Genomic DNA, 18,862 nt, shown 5'->3' with positions numbered 1-18,862 from the left:
GTGTGTGTGTGTGCGTCCTGAACTTCAGATCTTTATCTCTGGAGGACAGAAGGGCTGCAGAGAAACTCGTCCTCCTAAATATAGAAACATCAGCTGGGAACATAAACCACGATAAACTCAGAACTAAATATTTACAGTTTTAACATTTTCATTCATTTCCTGCTAATTAAAACGGCTAAAGAATGGAGGAAAATTAACATTATTATTATTATTATTATTATTATTATTATTATTATTATTATTATTATTATTATTACAATATTATTATGTAATAATAATTTTTTATGACATGATAATACAGTAAGCAATAATTGTAATTATTACAGCTATTCTAATTATTTTATTATAAATATTTATCATAGCCATAAAAATACTATAATCAGTATTTATATTTTATTAATTTTACAAAATAAAATAATTGATAAAAAAGAAATATTACTAATAAGATTAATAACAATAATAAAAAAATATTATTACATTAATATCACTGTAAATATGTTGAATTTTTTTATTGCAAGAGTTAAAAAATATTCAGTATTCTTACAATAACAGTAATTATTATTTTTAATCAAAGGATTTTCCAGCAGATTTCTGTAACAGAACGTGGCTGAAGTTTACGACTGGGATTGAACGCACCACCACAGATGAGCTTTTACTGAAGCAGTTTTAACTGAAACCGACCAGAACCAGAACCACTGGACTGAACCTGGACCAGCAATCACTAATGAAGCAACGGCGCCATCTAGTGGCAAGAAAAGGTTTGAATTCACTTTGATGTGAATGTTTGTGTTTTTTGTTCTGAAATGAAAGCTTCAGTTTTAAATGATGATCCTGTGGAAGTCCTGCCTCACCTGCTCGGCGGCGCCCCCCAGTGTCCGGACGGCTCCCTGCAGCTGCTCCCTGGCCTTCAGCATGCGGTGATACAGCTGCAGGCTGACGGTCAGCAGCAGGCTGCGGACTCTGGTCCAGAGGCCCGGCTCGTCTCCGTCATCCTCATCCTCGTACTGCTGGACCTTCATCTCCCACTCCCGGCCTGGAGGACGAGAAAACGGCAGAATCTCTCTACGGGTCCACCCGGAACCGGAGCAGCACCACACCCAAACACACTCCTCTTCTCCGTCTCTGTAGCTGAGCCTTCTGTTTACCTGCTTCCTTCATTTGTTCAGCTTTAAATTCCACCCGGAAAAGGCGGCGGCCATCTTTACTGCTGTAATCAAAACCCTGTGGCGGCCATCTTTACTGCCGTGATCAAAACCCTGTGGCGGCCATCTTTACTACTGTAGACAGATCATATTTCTGCTTTTCCATCTAATATAACCTTTAACCTCCCAGAAAAAACACCTAAAGCAGAACACCTTTAATCTCCATGGCAACCATTCAGCTGTAAAAAAAACAGCTGAATGGTTGCATTCAGCTCCTCCCCCCACTTTGCTCCTTCAGACTAGCCAGCAGCAATTAGCAAACAGCTGCTGAGCTCATTATTGGAGTAATGTTGTAAAATGTTTTTAAAGGGTTAAAGGATTAATAGAGGAGCCATGTTGGGACGACGTCCTGGAGGCGGAGGTAGGTTTTTAAAGAGACAGAGGTAGGTTTTATTGAAGTAGGATTCAATAAAATCATAAGTGGTTTTAGTTGTGGGTATTTGATGGGTTCTGACTGGTTTCTCAGCTGCACAGTTAATAAATCAGATGTTTAAATTCTGGTTTTATTAAGAGGTTCCTACAACAGGAACGGGAGGATTTGGTTGGTACTCACGCAGGGTAGGAGGGAGGGGTAAGTAGTAGGCGGCGGAGTCCTCCAGGAGACTCAGGACGTTGTCCAGCCCCGCCGCCGCCGCCTGGCCCACCTGCGTTTCCTGCAGCTGCCGCCCGGCCGTCCGGACCGAGTCAGCGGCTCGCTCCAGCTGGTCCAGAGCGCCGTCCAGGCCGTCCACCACCCACACCTGGACATCATCCAGAGTCAAAAAGAAGGCGTCCTTTAAGTGAGTCATCACCTGAGGACGGACACAGCGATGGTAAGTCCAGGACAGCTGCTGATCTGCTGCTAAGAGTGGAGCTATTTCTCTGGTTTGTGCTTTAACACTTTTGCTAACTTTGAAAACATTTAGTTATCAAACGTCATTCCAAAGAATCATTTCCTGAAAGCCAAGCTGTGTAATAACACACTTGGCCCTGTGGAGGCGATATAACGCATGTTGTCTCATCCAACAGGTATCAACATGGTAAAATGAGCATTTTAGCATTAGCTTCCACTATTCACTATATTAATGTAGCTCTTTAGTGTTAACGTTTGCTAATTACTCTGTTAATCTGGTTTGCTCCCACATATTACTGTCTTGACTTACTTTAGCATTAGCTTCTGTTATCTACTATGTTGGTCCATAGCGTCAGCATTAGTGGAACCATGTTTGCTGTTAGCGCTTTAGGTTTAGCACAGCTAACTTTTTAGCTTGTGTCTTCTGGCTCATTTCTTATTTAGCTCTGATCTCAGTAGCGTCTCCGGTCTGGAGCATTTCAGCGGCCTGGCCCTTGTGACTGACGTCTGGTTACATCTGAAGACGTTTAAAGCAACAGGAGGAGTGAGAGTTCTGCGAAGGCTCGCTCCGTTCCGGATCTCCAGCAGGTTCTGGAGAACTCACCTCCTCTGTGGACTGGTTCAGGATGGGAAACGTCCTCTCCAGACTGTCCAGACCAGTCAGAGCCAACCTGTTGGCGAGGTCGACTGGGGAAGACACCATTACAGTCAGAGAAACCAGTTCATGGGCTTCATGCATCCAATCACAGAACCAACAGAACCGGGCTCACTTTGGGGCTCCAGACTCTGGAGGAGGGGTGTGGCCCGTCTCAGGGCCTCCTCAGACACACCGCGAACTCCGACCTCTGCCACGTCCCCCACAAGGCCCAGCAGGGGGTAGCGCTCTTTGACCCCGGAGAGGAGGGAAGACACGGACCGGAACACGGAGCGGATCAGAGGCAGATGGGAGGCTCTGAGCAGGGCACTGGTCTGAAACGGGTCAGAGAGCCGTCACAGCAAGAACCAGAACCAGAGGTACAGAACCAGGACCAGAACCACAGGTTCATCCATCCATCATCCATCATCCATCCATCCATCCATTCATCCATCCACCTGAACTAACCTTGTGATCTGGACTATCTGCCATTTCTTCCTCAGCAGCTCTGAAGAGAAACAAAATGGACATCACAGGTCTTCATCTACACCAGAACCAGGCAGGACGGTCAGAACTACCAGAACCAATGAGGAGACTTCAGAGGCCTTCATGACTCCAGAACCAGAACCGGATTAAATCACCTCGTAAAGATTCATCAACATTTCCTGACCAAAGTTTGTAACTGTTATTGTGAACCTGGAAAAACCAAAATGTTCAAAATTGACTCAAATGTCAATGTTTATATTTTTAATCCGACCAAAAGAAAAACGGATCAAATGATATCAGCTGGAAAAGCAGAAATGGGATTTAATCTGTTCAGTTAGTGAACAGAGATTCCTGAAAATCCTCCAAAGACGAAGGATCTAAACTTTATTTCACTGTTGACGTTAAAATGACTGAGGCCACACCCAAAAGATAAACTGGGACAGAATCCGACACAGAGGTTGTTTTTAAATCTGGATTAAATGATTTCTGACCAAACCAAACGTCCGGTTCTGAGCCTCAGTTTACCCGAGGAGCTTTTAGTTATTTTTTTTTTTTACCAGACTCTGATCCTTCAGGCCGTTTCAAACTTCACACAACTTATTAACTTTCCTCTTTCCCTGAATATTCAGAATGCTTGCTGGTTTTAAATCTCCCTGAGGAAAACTCCGCTTTGTATTCTACGATTTCAATTTCAATTTGCAGAATCTGAGCCGGTTTGGGACACCGGATAATAAGCCAAACATCGGCTCCAAAATGAATTCATGAACCTGCAGGAGCACAAACCGAATCCTTTCTGGTGTGAAATACTTCACCTGAAACTTCCTGCAGCTCTTCAGGTGAATCTGCACGACTCGACGCTTCAACTTTAGAAAAACGAGGACAGAAGCCAAGAAAAGCTGCTTCAACCGGCTGAGCCCAGTGGGAATAACCACGACAAGGACGATGGAAGAAGATAAAAAAATCCATTGGGGTTGAGGGGGAAGATACCAGCAACCTGATTGGCTGGGGCGCCCTGTGATGTCAGCTTCCTGGTTCCCTGACTAATCAATTAACCTTGAATGAAAGGAAACATTTAGGAGGAAAGAACTGGAAACTCCAGGGAACCGTTCATAAAGTTACACAAAATTAGCAATAATTTGGATTATTTAGCCTGCAGTAACAGAAAAAATGGAGGTTAATTTTTTAGTCAGATTTTCAACATTTTCTTCCTTAATTTATAAAAGTATATACAGTAAAGTAATAGTTTTAAAAGAAATACTTTGTAAGCAAGTTAAATATTTAGTTTCATAAAAATATTTAACTCTTAATTTTATCCTAAATATTTAGTCAGTAAACTAAATGTTTATTTTTTAAAGCAAATATTTAGTCTCAAACTAGAAATTTTAATGTTTAGATAGAAGCAAAATATTTAGGTTAGAGCTAAATATTGACTTTGAAAAATAAACATTTAGCTTACTGACTAAATGCTCATTTCCAAACTAAATATTTAGCTAAAAGCTAAATATTTAGCTAACAGCTAAATATTTATTTCAAAGCTAAATAATTAGCTTGCGAACTAAATATTTTGTTTGCCAACTAAATATTTAGCTCCCATCAGTACTTGATGGGACTCAGTACTGAACCCTGAGGGACTCCATGATTTTTGACATTATAAATCAACATGGAAACGTTGGGTTGCTCCTCTCATCCTGCCATTTATGTGGCCGACTCTTAAAATCTGAATCTAGAGCCAGTAAACCAAACGCTCCATCCTGACCAGAGTCTGCAGTTCATCACCAGACCTTTAACAAGTCGGTCTCTGAAACAGAACCAGGAGATGGTCACTGTCCTGGACACCCGTCAGCTGCCTGCCCGCCCACCAGCGTCTCCACAAGCCTAGCAGGAAAAGGCAGTTTTGATTTTGGCCAATTATTGACAAAATGGGGCTTTTTGCTTCAAACAGAACATAAACTGTTAGGTTTAAACTGCATTGACTAGATCCAATAAAATCAGATTCACCAACAAACCCAAACAGCTGGCGCCATGTTGGAGTCGATGACGACTTTGGGTAGAACAACAAAGCTGTAAATAGTTTTGTAGGTTCAGGTTCAAAACTTACAGGTCACAGTAAATGACTAATGTTCAATGACCAAAGTTTACTGTAAATATTTCACCAAATGTTTGCACAGTAGTTAGAGTTCATCTGAATATGTGAATTCCTGTTTCTCCTGAGTTTTTCAGGATTTCGTTGGTTCTCGTTTCCCAGCAGTTTGATGGTTCAGAGAGAAAAAGGAAGCAGGTGAAGCAAACGGCTGATATTTATTGAGTCCAACCTGGAGATCCTCTTATCATAATCAGGCTGTGATGAACGATGAGGAAATCAAGTTTATGACTTTAATCACAAGGTTGATGAGTTCTCCAAAACATAACGCTTCTTTGGGTAGGAATGACCTTTGGTAACGAGCTTGAAATGCCAAGTTCCCCCAACATACCACGAGGGATTGTTCGTTTCCTTTAAGTTGGCAAACAGATGAAGACTGGTTGGCTGAAGTCTCTGGTTCAACGTTTCACTGACAGAAGAAAAAGCACTTTGTTTTTCCAGAAACTGCCCACAGAAACTCCAGTAACCAGATTCTGAGGCTGGGAAATGAGATACCTCTCAGGTCCAGTTCAGTCCTTTTCTATAAAACTAACCAAGTAGCCAAAGGTTACCATCGATGAAAGGTCAGCTGAGACAGTCCTGCAGGGTCAGAGGGCCTCATTCAGTCCTCCAGACTCCAACTATTTAGATTGGAGCTATTTAACCTGCTAAAGTAACAAGCTAAAGTTAGTAAGCTAAATGATTAACTTCAAACTAAATATTTAACCCGAGCATATTTTTTTAGCTTATTGATAAATATTGGGTTAATATACAATTTCATTGGCTGATAAGCAGATGTGTAAAAGTAAGTAAATATTTGTTTTAAATAAATATTTAGTTAGCTTGATAGCTAATATGTGGTTAGTAAATTAAATAGTTAGTAAATATTTTGCATGCTAACAAAATATTTAGTTTCAAACTATATAGTTAGCAAACTTAATATTTAGTTTAAAGCTAAATATTGACCTTGCTAGCTAAATATCTGCTAGCTAGCTAAATATAATTTGAAACAAAATATTAACTTAGCTAAATATTGAGCTAATATGCAAATTTACTTGCTAATAACCGGAAGTGAACTAAAGGTTTGGTTTTGTGAACTTCTTAATAAACTCCTGCTGGTGAGACTGAGTGGTTTCTGGTATGTTTTCATCGTTTCTTTCCCTGTTTTCTTGGTCGAGCCGTTTTGAAGGCAACCTAGATATTGATCAATGAAGGAACTTTAACCGTCCGGGTTGACGGAGCTCTTTATATCTGTGTGGTTCTGTGAATAAGAGTCCTGTCCTGAATAAACTGATGTTTGGGGGCATGAGGTTATTTTTATGGGGTTTTCTTTTCCTGGTCGGACTCCATCTTGTCTCTATCAGGTCCGATCTACAGGCTGAGGTGAAGCCAGACGCAGCGACAGCCCTGAGATCCTCCGGCCTGACTTTTCCCTCCAGGCCGTTCCCGTGATGAAGGCTTCACTCTTCCAGGCTTCATGTGACTCCGGCAATCACTGCCTCATTCACCACACTGGCATCGGTGGTTTTCAGACCTTAAAGACGACTCATCTGCTCAGCGTTGGCTTTAATTCTCACCGTCACACTGCGGCGATCCGCGGATTTTCTCCTTCCAGTCAACAAAGCCTGTTTACAGTCACCGCGGGTCAGGACGCATCCGCTGACGTCCGGCGCTCGGGAGATGACTGACTTTCATAATTCAGCTTTTAATATCAAAAATGAAGTTGAAGAGATGAACTTTTACTTCCTGTCTTCATTACTTTTATTTTCTTTCCAAGTAAACACGCTTTCTACTAATCCTTAAAGAGCTGCTGATTAACAGTTTTTCATGCTTTTCTCCAGGTTTTCTTTGAAAATGTTTTGCAGTTTGAATGTTTGACCATTTCCACCATGTGTGGCTGCTGGTTTGTGACTGGGACCAACCAGCCTCAGAGACTTTGATGTCTGAATGGTCAGCCTGCTAAACATAAAGAGACCCGTTGATTGGACCAAATAACTGACTTTGTTACAGAACCGGCTCCATATCGGATCTTTGGGTTCTAACGCCGTTTGGTTTTTACTGGCTGCTCAGATGAGCAGAACGTCAAAACGAATATTAAGACCCAAACTTTCAGTAATTATTAGCCGTTATTACTATTTATATGTTTGTATTATTTAAGTATTTATTCTGGGAAGAGATGGAGATTTGAGTCACAAAAATAAATGACTTGACTTGGAGTTGTGTTCTGAGACTCGAGTTTTACTGTGAAAATTTGAGTTTAAATAGCCAGTGAAGTTGGCAGATTATTATGGGATGTTAATGCTTCGTATTAATCCTTTTCTTTTAGCTGTGTCTCCATATTAACGAACGTCTCTCCAGTTGAATGCTGTATTAAATGGGTTTGGATCATTTCGGAGAGAAATCAACGTAACTGACCTCCCACTTTCGCTCCTGCTAAGCTAGCTGCTGCATTAAAAGGAAACTTCCTGTTGGAAATGTCAAAATAAGAGCACTGTTCATTCAGAAGTTCAATCAGCCGGCAGTACTGTGTTTATTAATATCCGAAATATTTACTATTTGTTATGCCGGGCTCCCATCTTGCACATTTACTGATATTTTATCCGTTCTTGGATTATACTTCTTACTGAGTCTGGGAAGCTGAAATGCTTCATTGCGACATTTTAATTAGGGCCAGGACTTCATTTGGATTAATAAATTGCACAGATTTTAACGGGTTAAAATTGTTTTAAATGTATTTTTTTTAAATACAAAGACTCCGGCCTCATCTTTCTGAGCCGCCCGTAAATCTGACACGCAGCGGCTTCCGCTAACAGCGGAGGAAACTGGTCCCACTGGGCTTTAGTTCCTGCTTCAAACTGGTCTGTTCGCACGATGGAAAAAACTATTGTTGTGTTTAAGTTGTGCTAAGGAGTTAGCCTGTCAGCGAAGCTATTCAATAATAAACTGGCATCTTAATGCTAAACATGCTAGCAGCAGACGTTAACGCTAATGTCAGCGTCCTCATTTCTAGACGCTCCAAAACCTGAATAACATTAAACTATAAATATTAACTGCTGTTCCGCCATCTTTAGTTATTCTAGCTCATTTCTGCTCAGCTCTGAGTGTTTTATGTTCTGGTTCTGACCCATTTGGGCTGGAGATTTCTTCTGTTGGAAAAACAATAAACCAATAGAAAATAAGAAACGATGCAGCCCTCGTAGATAACTTCTTTTTTTTATTTGCACGTCCACTGAGTGTTAACAAACCCAACACAGAGGTTAGCATCCAGGTCTACAGCAGGGGGCGCTCAAACACACGAAAGCTCTGAGGACAACAGACAGGAAGGAAACCAGCGAACAAATTCACATCTGTACAAATCTACAGTCTGTTGGTCTGCAGGGAGCTCCGTTCAGAGGAAAGCCGTTCAGCTTCAAAATGTTCAGGTGAGGCGCAGATTTACACGAGTTAATGTTTGTGGAGCAGCTGTGGCTGGATTAACGTTAAACTCAGACTAAGCTGCATCAGCAGTCAGCGTTAAACCCAAACTGTGGCTTCTCTCTGTTCACAGAGCCGAGGGAAACAGAACCAAGCAGGGAAACGGCGCCATCTGGTGGCGGATCGCTCACAAGGATAAACAGGGAGGAGGGAAGGAGGCGGACGGCGTGAAGCAGAGTACAGATGAGGCTGCGCCCCCAGGAAAAGGTCAAAACTTCATTTATCTGCGGGACAAATCTTTAAACCCGGATAATAAAGTACAAAATAAACACAAATGAACTGTTAATCTTAAAAAGCCTGATTAAAACCTGAATATATTCAGGAGTTTTTAAGTCGTTAGTAAAGAAGAGCGCCCTCTGGTGGGCTTGTTTATTAATGAACTGGGATTAAAAACAAACAAAAAACCTCCAGAGGTTTTACTTTAGACTTTCGGTAATTCTTTATGTAACAAAACATCTGCTATTAACATGAAGGAGTCTTCAGAAATGTCTACAACTGTTGTCATGAAGTGCCAACTTTGCATTAAATAACTTTAATGCAAAGTTACGTTAAAAATCAATTAAAAGTGTCAACTTTGCATCAAAGTTGACACTTTTAATTTAATGGATTTTGTGGGCCACCAGCAGTTTAAATTAGTTAAAAACCGATCTGGTTGATTTAATTTAACCTACTGCTTCCTGGTCTGAGTGACCAGAACCCACCTGGGACTCGTTTCCAGTCCAGAACCAGTCCAGAGTGGTAAGTCCATAAAATCAACATTTCTTCCATAAAAAAGTTGATTTTATGGAAAATCAACTTTTTTGATATTTCCTTCAGGTTATAATTTTACTCTCATCAGAAACAAACCTGGAGTGTTGCTTTGATTCTTTCATGAATCTTTTAATCTCCATAGCAACCATTCAGCTGCGCAAAACACCTGGGCTGGGTGCCCCGAAAATCCATAGTACTGCCCCTTTAAATAAAAGACAGCAATACTCTCATTGTACTTCACAGTTTCACTGTTTTCCACATTATCAACCCAAAAACAGGCAAGCGGTCGTCTGAATATTCATCCTGACACCATCCATCAGTTCCCCCAGGATTTTATGGTTGGTTTTGTCATTTTTGTAATCAAATTAGCAAATTTTCTGATGGTATTTTTTTTCCCCAAAATCTACATATAGAAGAAAAAACCCAATAGGAAGCAAACAGATTGCACATGGAAACATTTGTATCTGTTAAAGAACTTTAAAAACTGGGTTTTTCTGAGTAAGAAACACCGCCCCCTGCAGGTGGGAGTTAGGATCACTTAAACCCAATGTTTATGATCATTTTCTTTGCAGAAAATTTGCAATAAACTCATGATTAGAGAGAAAGTATGTGAGGATCTGGTGATTTAGTGTGAACCAGGAAGAAGCTGTGGGACTGAAACAGTTAAAACAGATTCTGAGCAGATCTGAGTGATTTTGGTGGAAGATGTTGAGTGGAACATCTGGCCTCTGCTTCAGCCTCCAGGATAAATCAGGTATGTTACATCAGCTGGGATCAGTCCGCAGGTCTTCGCTGCAGTACTTTGGGGCTGGGACGCGGCCGGGACGAAACCCGGCATCTTCAGGATTCTGGGAAAGTTCTGGAGCGGGACAGAACCCGGACCGTCGCAGGCGGGGAGCATGCTGAACACAGAGGAAGTTCTCTCTGCGCGGTGGAGCGTCGCAGCGTCGCAGCGTCAGAGGATCTCTGCAACTCGGAGCTTCACAGACATGCGGCGAGCTGCAGGACGAGGGGAGCCGTTTCTTCTTCTTCTTCTTTTTAAATCGCGTTGGACCCGCCATCTTTTCTTTTCAAATGAAACTTCAGGATTTTTTCTTAAACTTGCAAAATGTTTTGGTGGCGAAGAGATAATAGAGACGGAGAGTTGGACTATCATCACAGCGGTGTGTGTGTTGCACATCTGGTTACGTGTGTGTGTGTGTGTGTGTGTGTGTGTGTGTGTGTGTGTGAGCTGTACACTGAATCTTTGTTTCCCAGTAGGGATCACTGGTAGAGTCTCAGCTGCTTCCTCCTCTTCTTCAGAAGTCGCTCAGGTTGTGCCACTTGGAGATCTGCCTGCGTGGGTTTTCACACACCTCCCGCCAGTGGGAGGCGCCAGAGGGGCAGGGGCTGTGCAGGCCCAGCAGCAGGCGGCCCAGGACCTCGTTCTTGGTGGTCCGGTCGAAGTCCACCACCAGGAACTCCACGGAGACGTCGGGCAGCAGTTCTGGCGGGATGTCGTAGATGAAGGACTCGTTGAAGACCGGGTTCAGCGTGCATTTCTTCACGTGCGTCTTCTTCTTGGCGATGCGCTTACGGCCGTAGAAAACGTTCACCTTCACGTATGGATCTGAGCGTAGGAGGAGAAGAAGATGAGCTGCAGAGGATCAGGATAACGCAGTCTGCACTTCCTCTTATTTACAACACACTGGATTTATACAAGTTCACTAGACAGAAAAACTGGTTTTACTTTTACTAGATATTCATATTTTAAATGTCAAATTAGAATCAAAGTAGAAAACGTGACGCCGTTTTACACAAAAATGGAATAAAAACCAAACTATGAAGAAATGATATTAATTTTAAAGGTGAAACAAAATGTGTATTTTTTATTAGATTTTGATTTATTTTAATTTATTTAAAGAATAAAGTCACAAAATACGAGCATAGAGTCACAATTAAAGGACAGTACCGTTGCAATAGAGATTAAAGAAAAATATGAGAATAAAATTTAAATATTACAAGAATAAAATGAAACTGTAGAATTAAGTTGTAATATCAATAAAATAAAGTCATAAGAATCCAAGAAGGTCGTAATATTACAAGAATAACATCGTAATAATAGGAAAATAATGTCGTAATTTTTTTTTAAAATGACTTTTCTCACAATCTTTTTCTCTGCCAATATTACGAGTTTATTCTTGTACTATAATAATCTCCTAATCTGGCTCTGTCTGTCGTAGTTTCAGAAACTTCTTGAAAAACCTTCATTGTTCCTAAAATAATAAAATCAATCAGCCATGAATTTTACTTTCCTCCTCAATTCTTGTTTTGTGTTTTTCCCATGGAAATAAATAAAAATCAGGGAATTATGAGAAGAGATTAAACTGACTAATAATGAAAACCTGAGTTGCAGTTGCGTTTTAAAAGTTCGTATTGAGCGAATGCTGGCTAAGCTAATCAACTTTAAACTGGAGCAGAATTCCCCAAACATGAGCTTTTATAGAGACCTGCTAATACCGCTGGCTAGTTGGTTGCTACTGACAACGACAGGAGGGATGGATGATAAAACCCTCCAGATCTAGATTCATGTCTGAGGGAGAAGAAAAGTCCGGTTCTTAACGGCTGCACTCACTGGCTGACAGGCCCGTCATGTCCATCTTGGGCAGATGTCTGGCCTTCAGGACGACCACGCTGAGGCGGTGGGACACGGGCTGGTAGGACAGCGAGGCCAGCAGCTCGCCACGAGTCTCACACTGGGAACACAGACAGAGATGATGAGGACCAACAATCAACCTTCACCACCAATAATCAATTTTCACCACCGATAATCAATTTTTACCACCGATAATCAATTTTTACCACCGATAATCAATTTTCACCACCAATAATCAATCTCTCCATCAGCTCTTCCAGTGATGAGTTTTAGTTTGTTTTAAACATCACAGTGAATTTTCCAATATTTCAGTTGTTTGTGTTTTAATGTTGGTCCGTTTCCAGAACCTCTGATTTGACCCAGTCGGTTCTGATCAGCCACTGAAATCAGAATCTGTTTTCAGTGTTTTCAGAATCTGAAGCCGAGCCGCCGACCCAGCAGCCTGATCCATGCTAACGCTAAGCTAACAGCAGCTTCCTGCTCACCTGCATGTTCCTCTTGGTGATCTGCTGGCTCAGGTGGACCCGGCCGGTGCTCGGGTCCACGCCCTTCAGCGGCACCACGGCCTCCCCGATGACGTCATCGCGGGCGAAGCGGTCGAAGCTGAGCACCAGGAAGTGCAGCGTGAGGTCGGGCAGCGCGCTGTAGGCCACGCCGTAGAAGGTGAAGGTCTCGTCGAAGATGGGGTCCAGCGTCTTCCTCAGCACGCGGGTCTTCACGCGGTGCTTCTTCTCCGGCAGGATGGTCATCTTCACGTAGGGGTCGGAGCTGCCGGCCTGCTCGTCCACGGCGGGGAGGCCCCGGGCCCCCACCACCGTCACCACCAGCGCCTTCTTGGGGAAGTTGTAGTCGACGCTGAGGCTGACGGAGCCCAGGTTGGGTTCCGGTTCCGGTTCCGAGGAGGCGGGGGTGAAGGGCGACGCCGTCTTGCTGCTGGTCTGGCTGCTGCCAGCCGAGCTGCTGTCCAGGCAGCAGTAGTCGGCGCGGACCGGCAGCGCCCGCTCCAGCCGGGCCTGGCTGTGGGCGGGGCCAGACCCAGAGGGCGGTACCAGGTGACTCATCTGCAGCTGGCCCGGAACGTCCAGGATGTTGTTCTCTGCATCCACCAGGACCATTCCCCGGCCCGCCGTGCCGCCGGCCGAACCGCCGCGCTCGCCGTCGCGCTCCGACCGGTCGGCGCGGCGGATTCCACGGACGATCCGCTTGCTGCCGCTGAGGGATTCTGGGTAAATGCTGATCCCCTTCAGCATGTGGATGAATTTGTACGGGGGGTCCTCTGCGTCGCAGTATCGGTCGCCGTGCAGCTTGTAGCGCCCGGTAACCCTGAGGTACCGGCGCTGACAGAACGACCACAGCAGGACCAGAACCACCACCACCAGAACCAGGACACCAGCTCCAAGGAAGCCCGCCAGCACCGGGGACATGGCTGGACGGAGAAACAGAGGACAGTTAGAGGTCGTTCAGTAAACCGTGTTTTCATTTCCAAAATGTCCTCCAGTGACTCTGATGAAAGGCGAACGTCCATCAGAGCATCATCGGCGTAGAGACGCAGCGGCGGTCTGTCGCCGCCTCGACCCCGATGGCATGAAGCTCTAAGATATGTGGATGTGTCTTCAGCGTATCGTCGGCATAGCAACAGCTTCCTTTAATTTAGTGAAGGAAACTGGAAGTAATTATTGTTGCTCCTGATCAAAGAACAGGAGATCTTTGGACCCTTTGGTGTTTTGGTTAAAGCTACTGTTAGAAACCTTGGGTTGACCTTTGACCCAGGCTTTAGGCTTGAAAATCATATCAGGCCTCTGGTTCCATCCTGTGGTTTTTGGAAGTCTTATCTGCTGGTTTTGTTTCTTTTCATCTGGACAAAGCTTCCCAAACCAGACTCTGCTCTAGTGCGTAATTAACTAGTGAATTCATATTAATGTCTATGAAAAATATCTCAGAAACCCCAGAACCAGTTGGATCTTTATGTTGCTAGTGGTACCACAGAGTCTCTGTTGAGTTGTGTGGATGAAAAGGACACTAGATCCAATAATGTCAAAACCCCAAAACTGAACCTGACTGAGGCAATAAAACAGCAGGACACCTTTGACCTTTAACCGCTAGATGAATCCTGCATGTTTGGAGGAAGAAAACTTAAACTTTTATGTTGAAAACAGGAAAATAAAGCTGGAAAATGACCGAACCAAACTCTGCATGGAAACTACTAGTGAGGATTTAACTGAAGAGGAGAGCAGGGCTTTGTTTGCAGCATACAGTCCTGCCTTGTTGTCCTGATGCGTCCCATGAGACTCACTGCTGCAGCTTCACTGAGTCCTGCAGCAACCCGACTGCAGCGCGGAAATAAAACCCTGAAATGGACAATTTAAACGTCTAAAAAATACAAAACTGCAACGTTTCAAACTCGTCTGCAGGCTCAGACTGTGTTTGAGGTAAAAACACGACAAACATGAATCAGAATAAAACAACCTGCTGCTAGTTGCTGCGTTGCTGCTGCTGATTGCTGCGTTGCTGCTGCTGATTGCTGCGTTGCTGCTGCGTTGCTGCAGCCATTAAAATCTGAAAGCCTTCCTCCGTTTCCGGCTTTCATTCAGACTCCAGCAGATGATGTCATGTTTGGGAAGAGTTGAAACGGCTCAGCTCACTGCTTAGCAACACACACACATCAGCTGTGTGTGTGTAGGTGTGTGTGAGAGAGAGAGCAATTTACTGATTCTGCCGCTGAAAAACCTCCTGATTCTCTGGAATATTTTATTTGAGTGAAGTAGTTTCTGATTGGTTGGATGTTTCTCCAAAATGTAAATTTTTCTCAAAAGATGATAAAAACATAAGAAATCTAATTTTACATCAACAAGATGATTTTCACAGAGCTATCAGCTGAAAAGTTGTGATATTTCAAAACTTTTTCACCGTATTTATAATGAATTATTCAAAACATTTCCTGAAAATGATTTTGTTCTGTTGCAGCCGATCCGATTTGGTTTAAAACTGGACTTTAACCCGACTGACAGACCAGAGAGGATGTGATAACTTTCTAAAAATCTGATTTTACTTCTTGTTCCCTGAATGCATCAGAACTCCCAGGTTTCTCCTGGTCAGTAAACGCATCATTTAAAAGCTTCTACAGGGGAGCAAAAACTTTTAGTTTTAGGTAATAATGTGCAGAAATATTCACACCCCATAAACCTTTTCACATTTTCTCTCATTTCTGTGGAAGTTCATTTCCACCATCAAAGAAGAAATAAAAACCCAACAGAAAGTCACCATTTTGAGATTTAAAGCCATAATTAGACATTTTGGGACGGCTTACACCACAGCAGATTCATAGGTTAGAATGGCCTAGTCAAAGTCCAGACCTGAGCTGACCTTCTGCTTCAAAGTTTTGTTAAATATACTGTAACAAACACTTAAACTAAACGCACTCTGAAGTCTGGCTGGAAGATTATTCGTGTTGCACGACAACGATAACGCCTATGGTGACTTATGCTAAGCTAGGTGCTATTTGTAGCAGTGGAAGGAGAGGTAGAGTTACAAAATGAAGCTAGCTAAAAATGACAGAAACTATCAAAGTGTGGAAATATTTTAAGCTAAACTAAAACGACAGCACAGTAGAATTAGCTTCTACGATAGCGCGCTGTTGATGTAGCCGAACAGGAAGTAGCCACAGCAGACATCCGAGTTGATCGCAGTCGATGACAGGCGCCATTTATGTTGGCTTTGTTAGACACGTTTACCTGAATGAGAGATAGTCTGTCATGTTCCACATGTAGGACTAGGAGGAATGCTCCATGTAGCAGCTCGTAGCAGCTAGCTAACAGGGTGAGAAATGCAGCAAAAGAAAACTGGTATCAAATAAAGCAACAGATTGATGGCAGGAGATGAAACTTTTTATTTGATGCTTTCATCTTAATTTAAGTGAAATATGAAGAGTTTATATTTCAAGTTTAAAGTAGGGCGACCAAACGTCCGTATTTCCCGGGACATGTCTGTATTTCACGTCCTGTCCCGAGATATTTTTAGAAAGTGAGGAAATGTCCTGTTTTTTGCAGGATCCGGTCCAACGTGTCGTGGTTTTCCCAAATGAAAACATGGTTAGTTGGATTTAATCAGAACTGAAACATTTTACACAATAAAATCTAAAAACTGAATTAACTTACCCAAATGTTCTTTTTGTGTATTTGTAAGTCATAAAAGCAGCTTGTACTTTATGCAGAACCTGAGTTTATTATTTTGTCCAATTAGTCGATTACTAAAATAATAGCTAGCGCTATGCTAAACTATCTCAATAAACTGAACTCTCTGCACAGCTGCAGGTTCTTCTGGGCTTCCACTTCGACACCCAAACCTCCCGATCCACGGAGGATGAATCATCCATCGCTTAATAATCCAGGCTTTATGGTTTTCTTTAGCGGCTTCAACGTCAGAAATGAGTTACTTTAACCTGATTGTAGATTAGAAGCCCAAACCTAGAACTCGACCCATGTCCAGATCGGCCCAGATTCCCTGGTTTTAACCCAGCTGCCTCTACAGGCTGGTTTTGGATTAAATGGTCTCTAATCTCATCTCCAACCAATGTCTTCAAGGACCAGGCAGCAACGACTTCATGGGACAAGAACGCTTCAGAAATTCAGTTTATATCAGAATTTACTGGATTATTTAAGATTCTGCCGGTTCTGGCCCGGTTCTGGCCCGGTTCTGGACCGCTTCATCCCCAGAAAACAGATCATTCCTCCGCGTCAGCAGCGACAACTCCAGCGGGACAAAGATGGGTTTATAAGGACAGATCATTCCTCTGTCGCAGGGAACAGACATGACGTCAGCCAATACCCACCCGTTACTGGCACGCGACGCGCACGCACGAGAGGGCGGCAGACTGCGTGGGAACGCGCCCTGTTTTTTTTAACCCACCCGAGTGGGTTGTTTTTAAACCATCCGGTGGGTCGGATTGACACAAACAATCCACGTCACAAATCAATAAACGTTTCATGTTTAATTCTTCAGGAAAGATGACGCTGTTCCTTTAAAATGTTACCGACCGCAGGGGAGCATCCATGACCCATCTATTATCTACACGCAGGGAAACATTATTAATGATATTTTAATAATGTTTAAAAACCACTAAAGTCAAACTCAGACGGATATCCAGGCCTGGAGAGGCGACCTCAACGGGCTGCAGGTGATTTATCAACATGACACGGATCATTTCCCTCCTAAACACCTGCTGTTTCCCCCAAAAGCTTCTAAAACACAAATTACACACATTTAAAGCATTCAAAAGGGAGAGTTTGGGTGTTAAATTGAGAAAAGGTTTGGACTCCGGCCCGGTTCTCACCGTAGGCGGGTCCCAGCTCGATGATGTCCGCCATTTTGTGGTTCAGAGGAGGTTTGGATCCTGGCCGAAAGAAGTGCAGAGATGGAGGGGGAACCGACTCGCTGCCGCCCGCTGTTACTTCACATCCATAAAGGAGGGAAACCAGCGGGGAGGAATCACCGAAAACTCGCCTCTGACCCGGGGGAGGAAGCCTTCATGTGCCCGCTGACGGAGCAGCGTCGGTGCGCTCAGTCCGCCTCGGTGGGTCGGTCAGTCTGATTCACTGCGCAGGGATGCTGGGGATGCAGGGAGGCTGCGCGGAGCTGCCGAGAGGAGACTGCACGAAGATCGTCTGTGCGGGATAATGACTCACTGCGTGGAGAACGACAAGGTTGTTTTTCTAAAATGAAGTTAGAATAAAAATGTTTTTTACGATGTAGGTTTTGGTCAAATAATTAAGCTTACACTATACGATATTAAATTCTTCTTTCACCATCTGCAATATCAATATTAAGAATTCTGAATTAATGAGGTACAACATTTAATTTCCCTTTAGAATAAATAAAGTATTTTTGAATTGAATTATCCAACAATTAGTGTTTTTGTCTATTTATAGATATATTTGTATTCATGACTGTGTTTGAGTGTTTAAATATACTGAAACATTAATATCAATTGTATTAAAGTTTATTTATTTTAGTCCAGTCGGGATGTTAATAGAAAATATACAAAATTATGTTTCTGTTTCCTGCTTTTATTTTTGATAAAACTTGACATTATATATAAACCTTTCTGTAAACAACAGAACAACACTTTGTGGCGTTGCAGCATTCCACACCTGTTATATTTACTGACAAGCTTTAGGTAATTTCTGATTAATTAGTTGGGTTATTACCCTTTTCCTTAAAGCCAGGATCGAGTTGGATAGTTTTCCCCCTTGATAAATTAAATCATTTGACAATAGTTTTTGTATTCATACAGGTTATCTTGAGCCAATATTGATATTTATTTGATTGTTTGAACAAATATTAAGGGGAGCAGCACTTTTTCACAGGTGGTTTGTTTGTATGAAAGTGATTTTATCATTATCACTTATTTCTTTGATAATACAGCTCCAGGCTTTGATCAATTTGTAGATGATTGATTTATGACATTTGTGAGACATGTTTGATATAAAACTTTCTCTTCTTACTTATATTTGTAAAAAGTAACTTTTATGTTGTTAAAACATTTTATGGAGAATGTTTACGTTGGTGATCGGTGTCTGTCGTCTTCAGAAATGTGGTTGGAGTGAGACATCCCTGCAGCCTCCTCTCCTCCCTCAAATGGTCCTCCAGGAGGAGGAGGAGACTCCGCCCCCTTCTGGCCTCCCGGATGTTAGATAATGACCAGGAAGTGCCCTTATTTGTCCATGAACGGGAT

At 42.7% G+C, this 18,862-nt stretch overlaps 2 protein-coding genes and 2 long non-coding RNA genes across 5 annotated transcripts in view; 2 read left to right on the top strand and 2 right to left on the bottom strand.

Annotated features, from left to right (window-relative positions):
* The window catches only part of plin6 (perilipin 6), a 13,222-nt gene extending 9,161 nt beyond the window's left edge, over positions 1–4,061 (bottom strand). Inside the window, exons 1-6 of one of the 2 annotated variants that reach the window (XM_044116539.1) lie at positions 3,967–4,061; positions 3,137–3,176; positions 2,805–3,003; positions 2,639–2,721; positions 1,756–1,993; positions 852–1,033 (exon numbers count right to left, since the gene is read on the bottom strand). In XM_044116539.1, the coding sequence (XP_043972474.1) occupies positions 852–1,033; positions 1,756–1,993; positions 2,639–2,721; positions 2,805–3,003; positions 3,137–3,160 (726 nt within the window). In that variant the 5' untranslated portion in view covers positions 3,161–3,176; positions 3,967–4,061. Of the gene's footprint in view, positions 1–851; positions 1,034–1,755; positions 1,994–2,638; positions 3,004–3,136; positions 3,177–3,966 lie in introns of those variants that run through there. The other variant, XM_044116540.1, reaches the window with a different exon arrangement.
* On the top strand, positions 2,918–3,323 carry LOC122830829. The gene is made up of 2 exons (XR_006370599.1): positions 2,918–3,048; positions 3,175–3,323. It is a non-coding gene; the product is annotated as an uncharacterized LOC122830829 (long non-coding RNA).
* Positions 4,062–6,372: 2,311 nt separating the features above from the next.
* On the top strand, positions 6,373–7,489 carry LOC122831050. Its single transcript, XR_006370637.1, has 2 exons — positions 6,373–6,411; positions 6,638–7,489. It is a non-coding gene; the product is annotated as an uncharacterized LOC122831050 (long non-coding RNA).
* Positions 7,490–8,470: 981 nt separating this feature from the next.
* On the bottom strand, positions 8,471–17,741 carry LOC122830646 (synaptotagmin-11-like). Its single transcript, XM_044116164.1, has 4 exons — positions 17,462–17,741; positions 12,618–13,558; positions 12,112–12,232; positions 8,471–11,106 (listed from the first exon to the last, which is right to left on the bottom strand). Exons 1-4 carry the CDS (start codon positions 17,493–17,495, stop codon positions 10,796–10,798), a joined length of 1,407 nt encoding a protein of 468 aa, XP_043972099.1. The 5' UTR covers positions 17,496–17,741; the 3' UTR covers positions 8,471–10,795.
* Between the last annotated feature and the right edge of the window lie 1,121 nt (positions 17,742–18,862).

This window comes from Gambusia affinis, linkage group LG05 (assembly GCF_019740435.1).
Source record: "Gambusia affinis linkage group LG05, SWU_Gaff_1.0, whole genome shotgun sequence".
NCBI lineage: Eukaryota > Metazoa > Chordata > Actinopteri > Cyprinodontiformes > Poeciliidae > Gambusia > Gambusia affinis.
This window is presented reverse-complemented; position numbering and strand designations above follow the sequence as displayed.

What these genes read in the sequence shown, in the direction of transcription:
- LOC122830646 (XM_044116164.1), bottom strand. Translation starts at nt 17,495, where the DNA reads ATGGCGGACATCATCGAGCTGGGACCCGCCTACG. An exon ending in TCACCAAGAGGAACATGCAG is followed by an intron (nt 12,233 to 12,617) that starts GTGAGCAGGAAG and finishes CTGTGTTCCCAG; the next exon opens with TGTGAGACTCGTGGCGAGCT. An exon ending in CATGACGGGCCTGTCAGCCA is followed by an intron (nt 11,107 to 12,111) that starts GTGAGTGCAGCC and finishes TCCTACGCTCAG; the next exon opens with ATCCATACGTGAAGGTGAAC.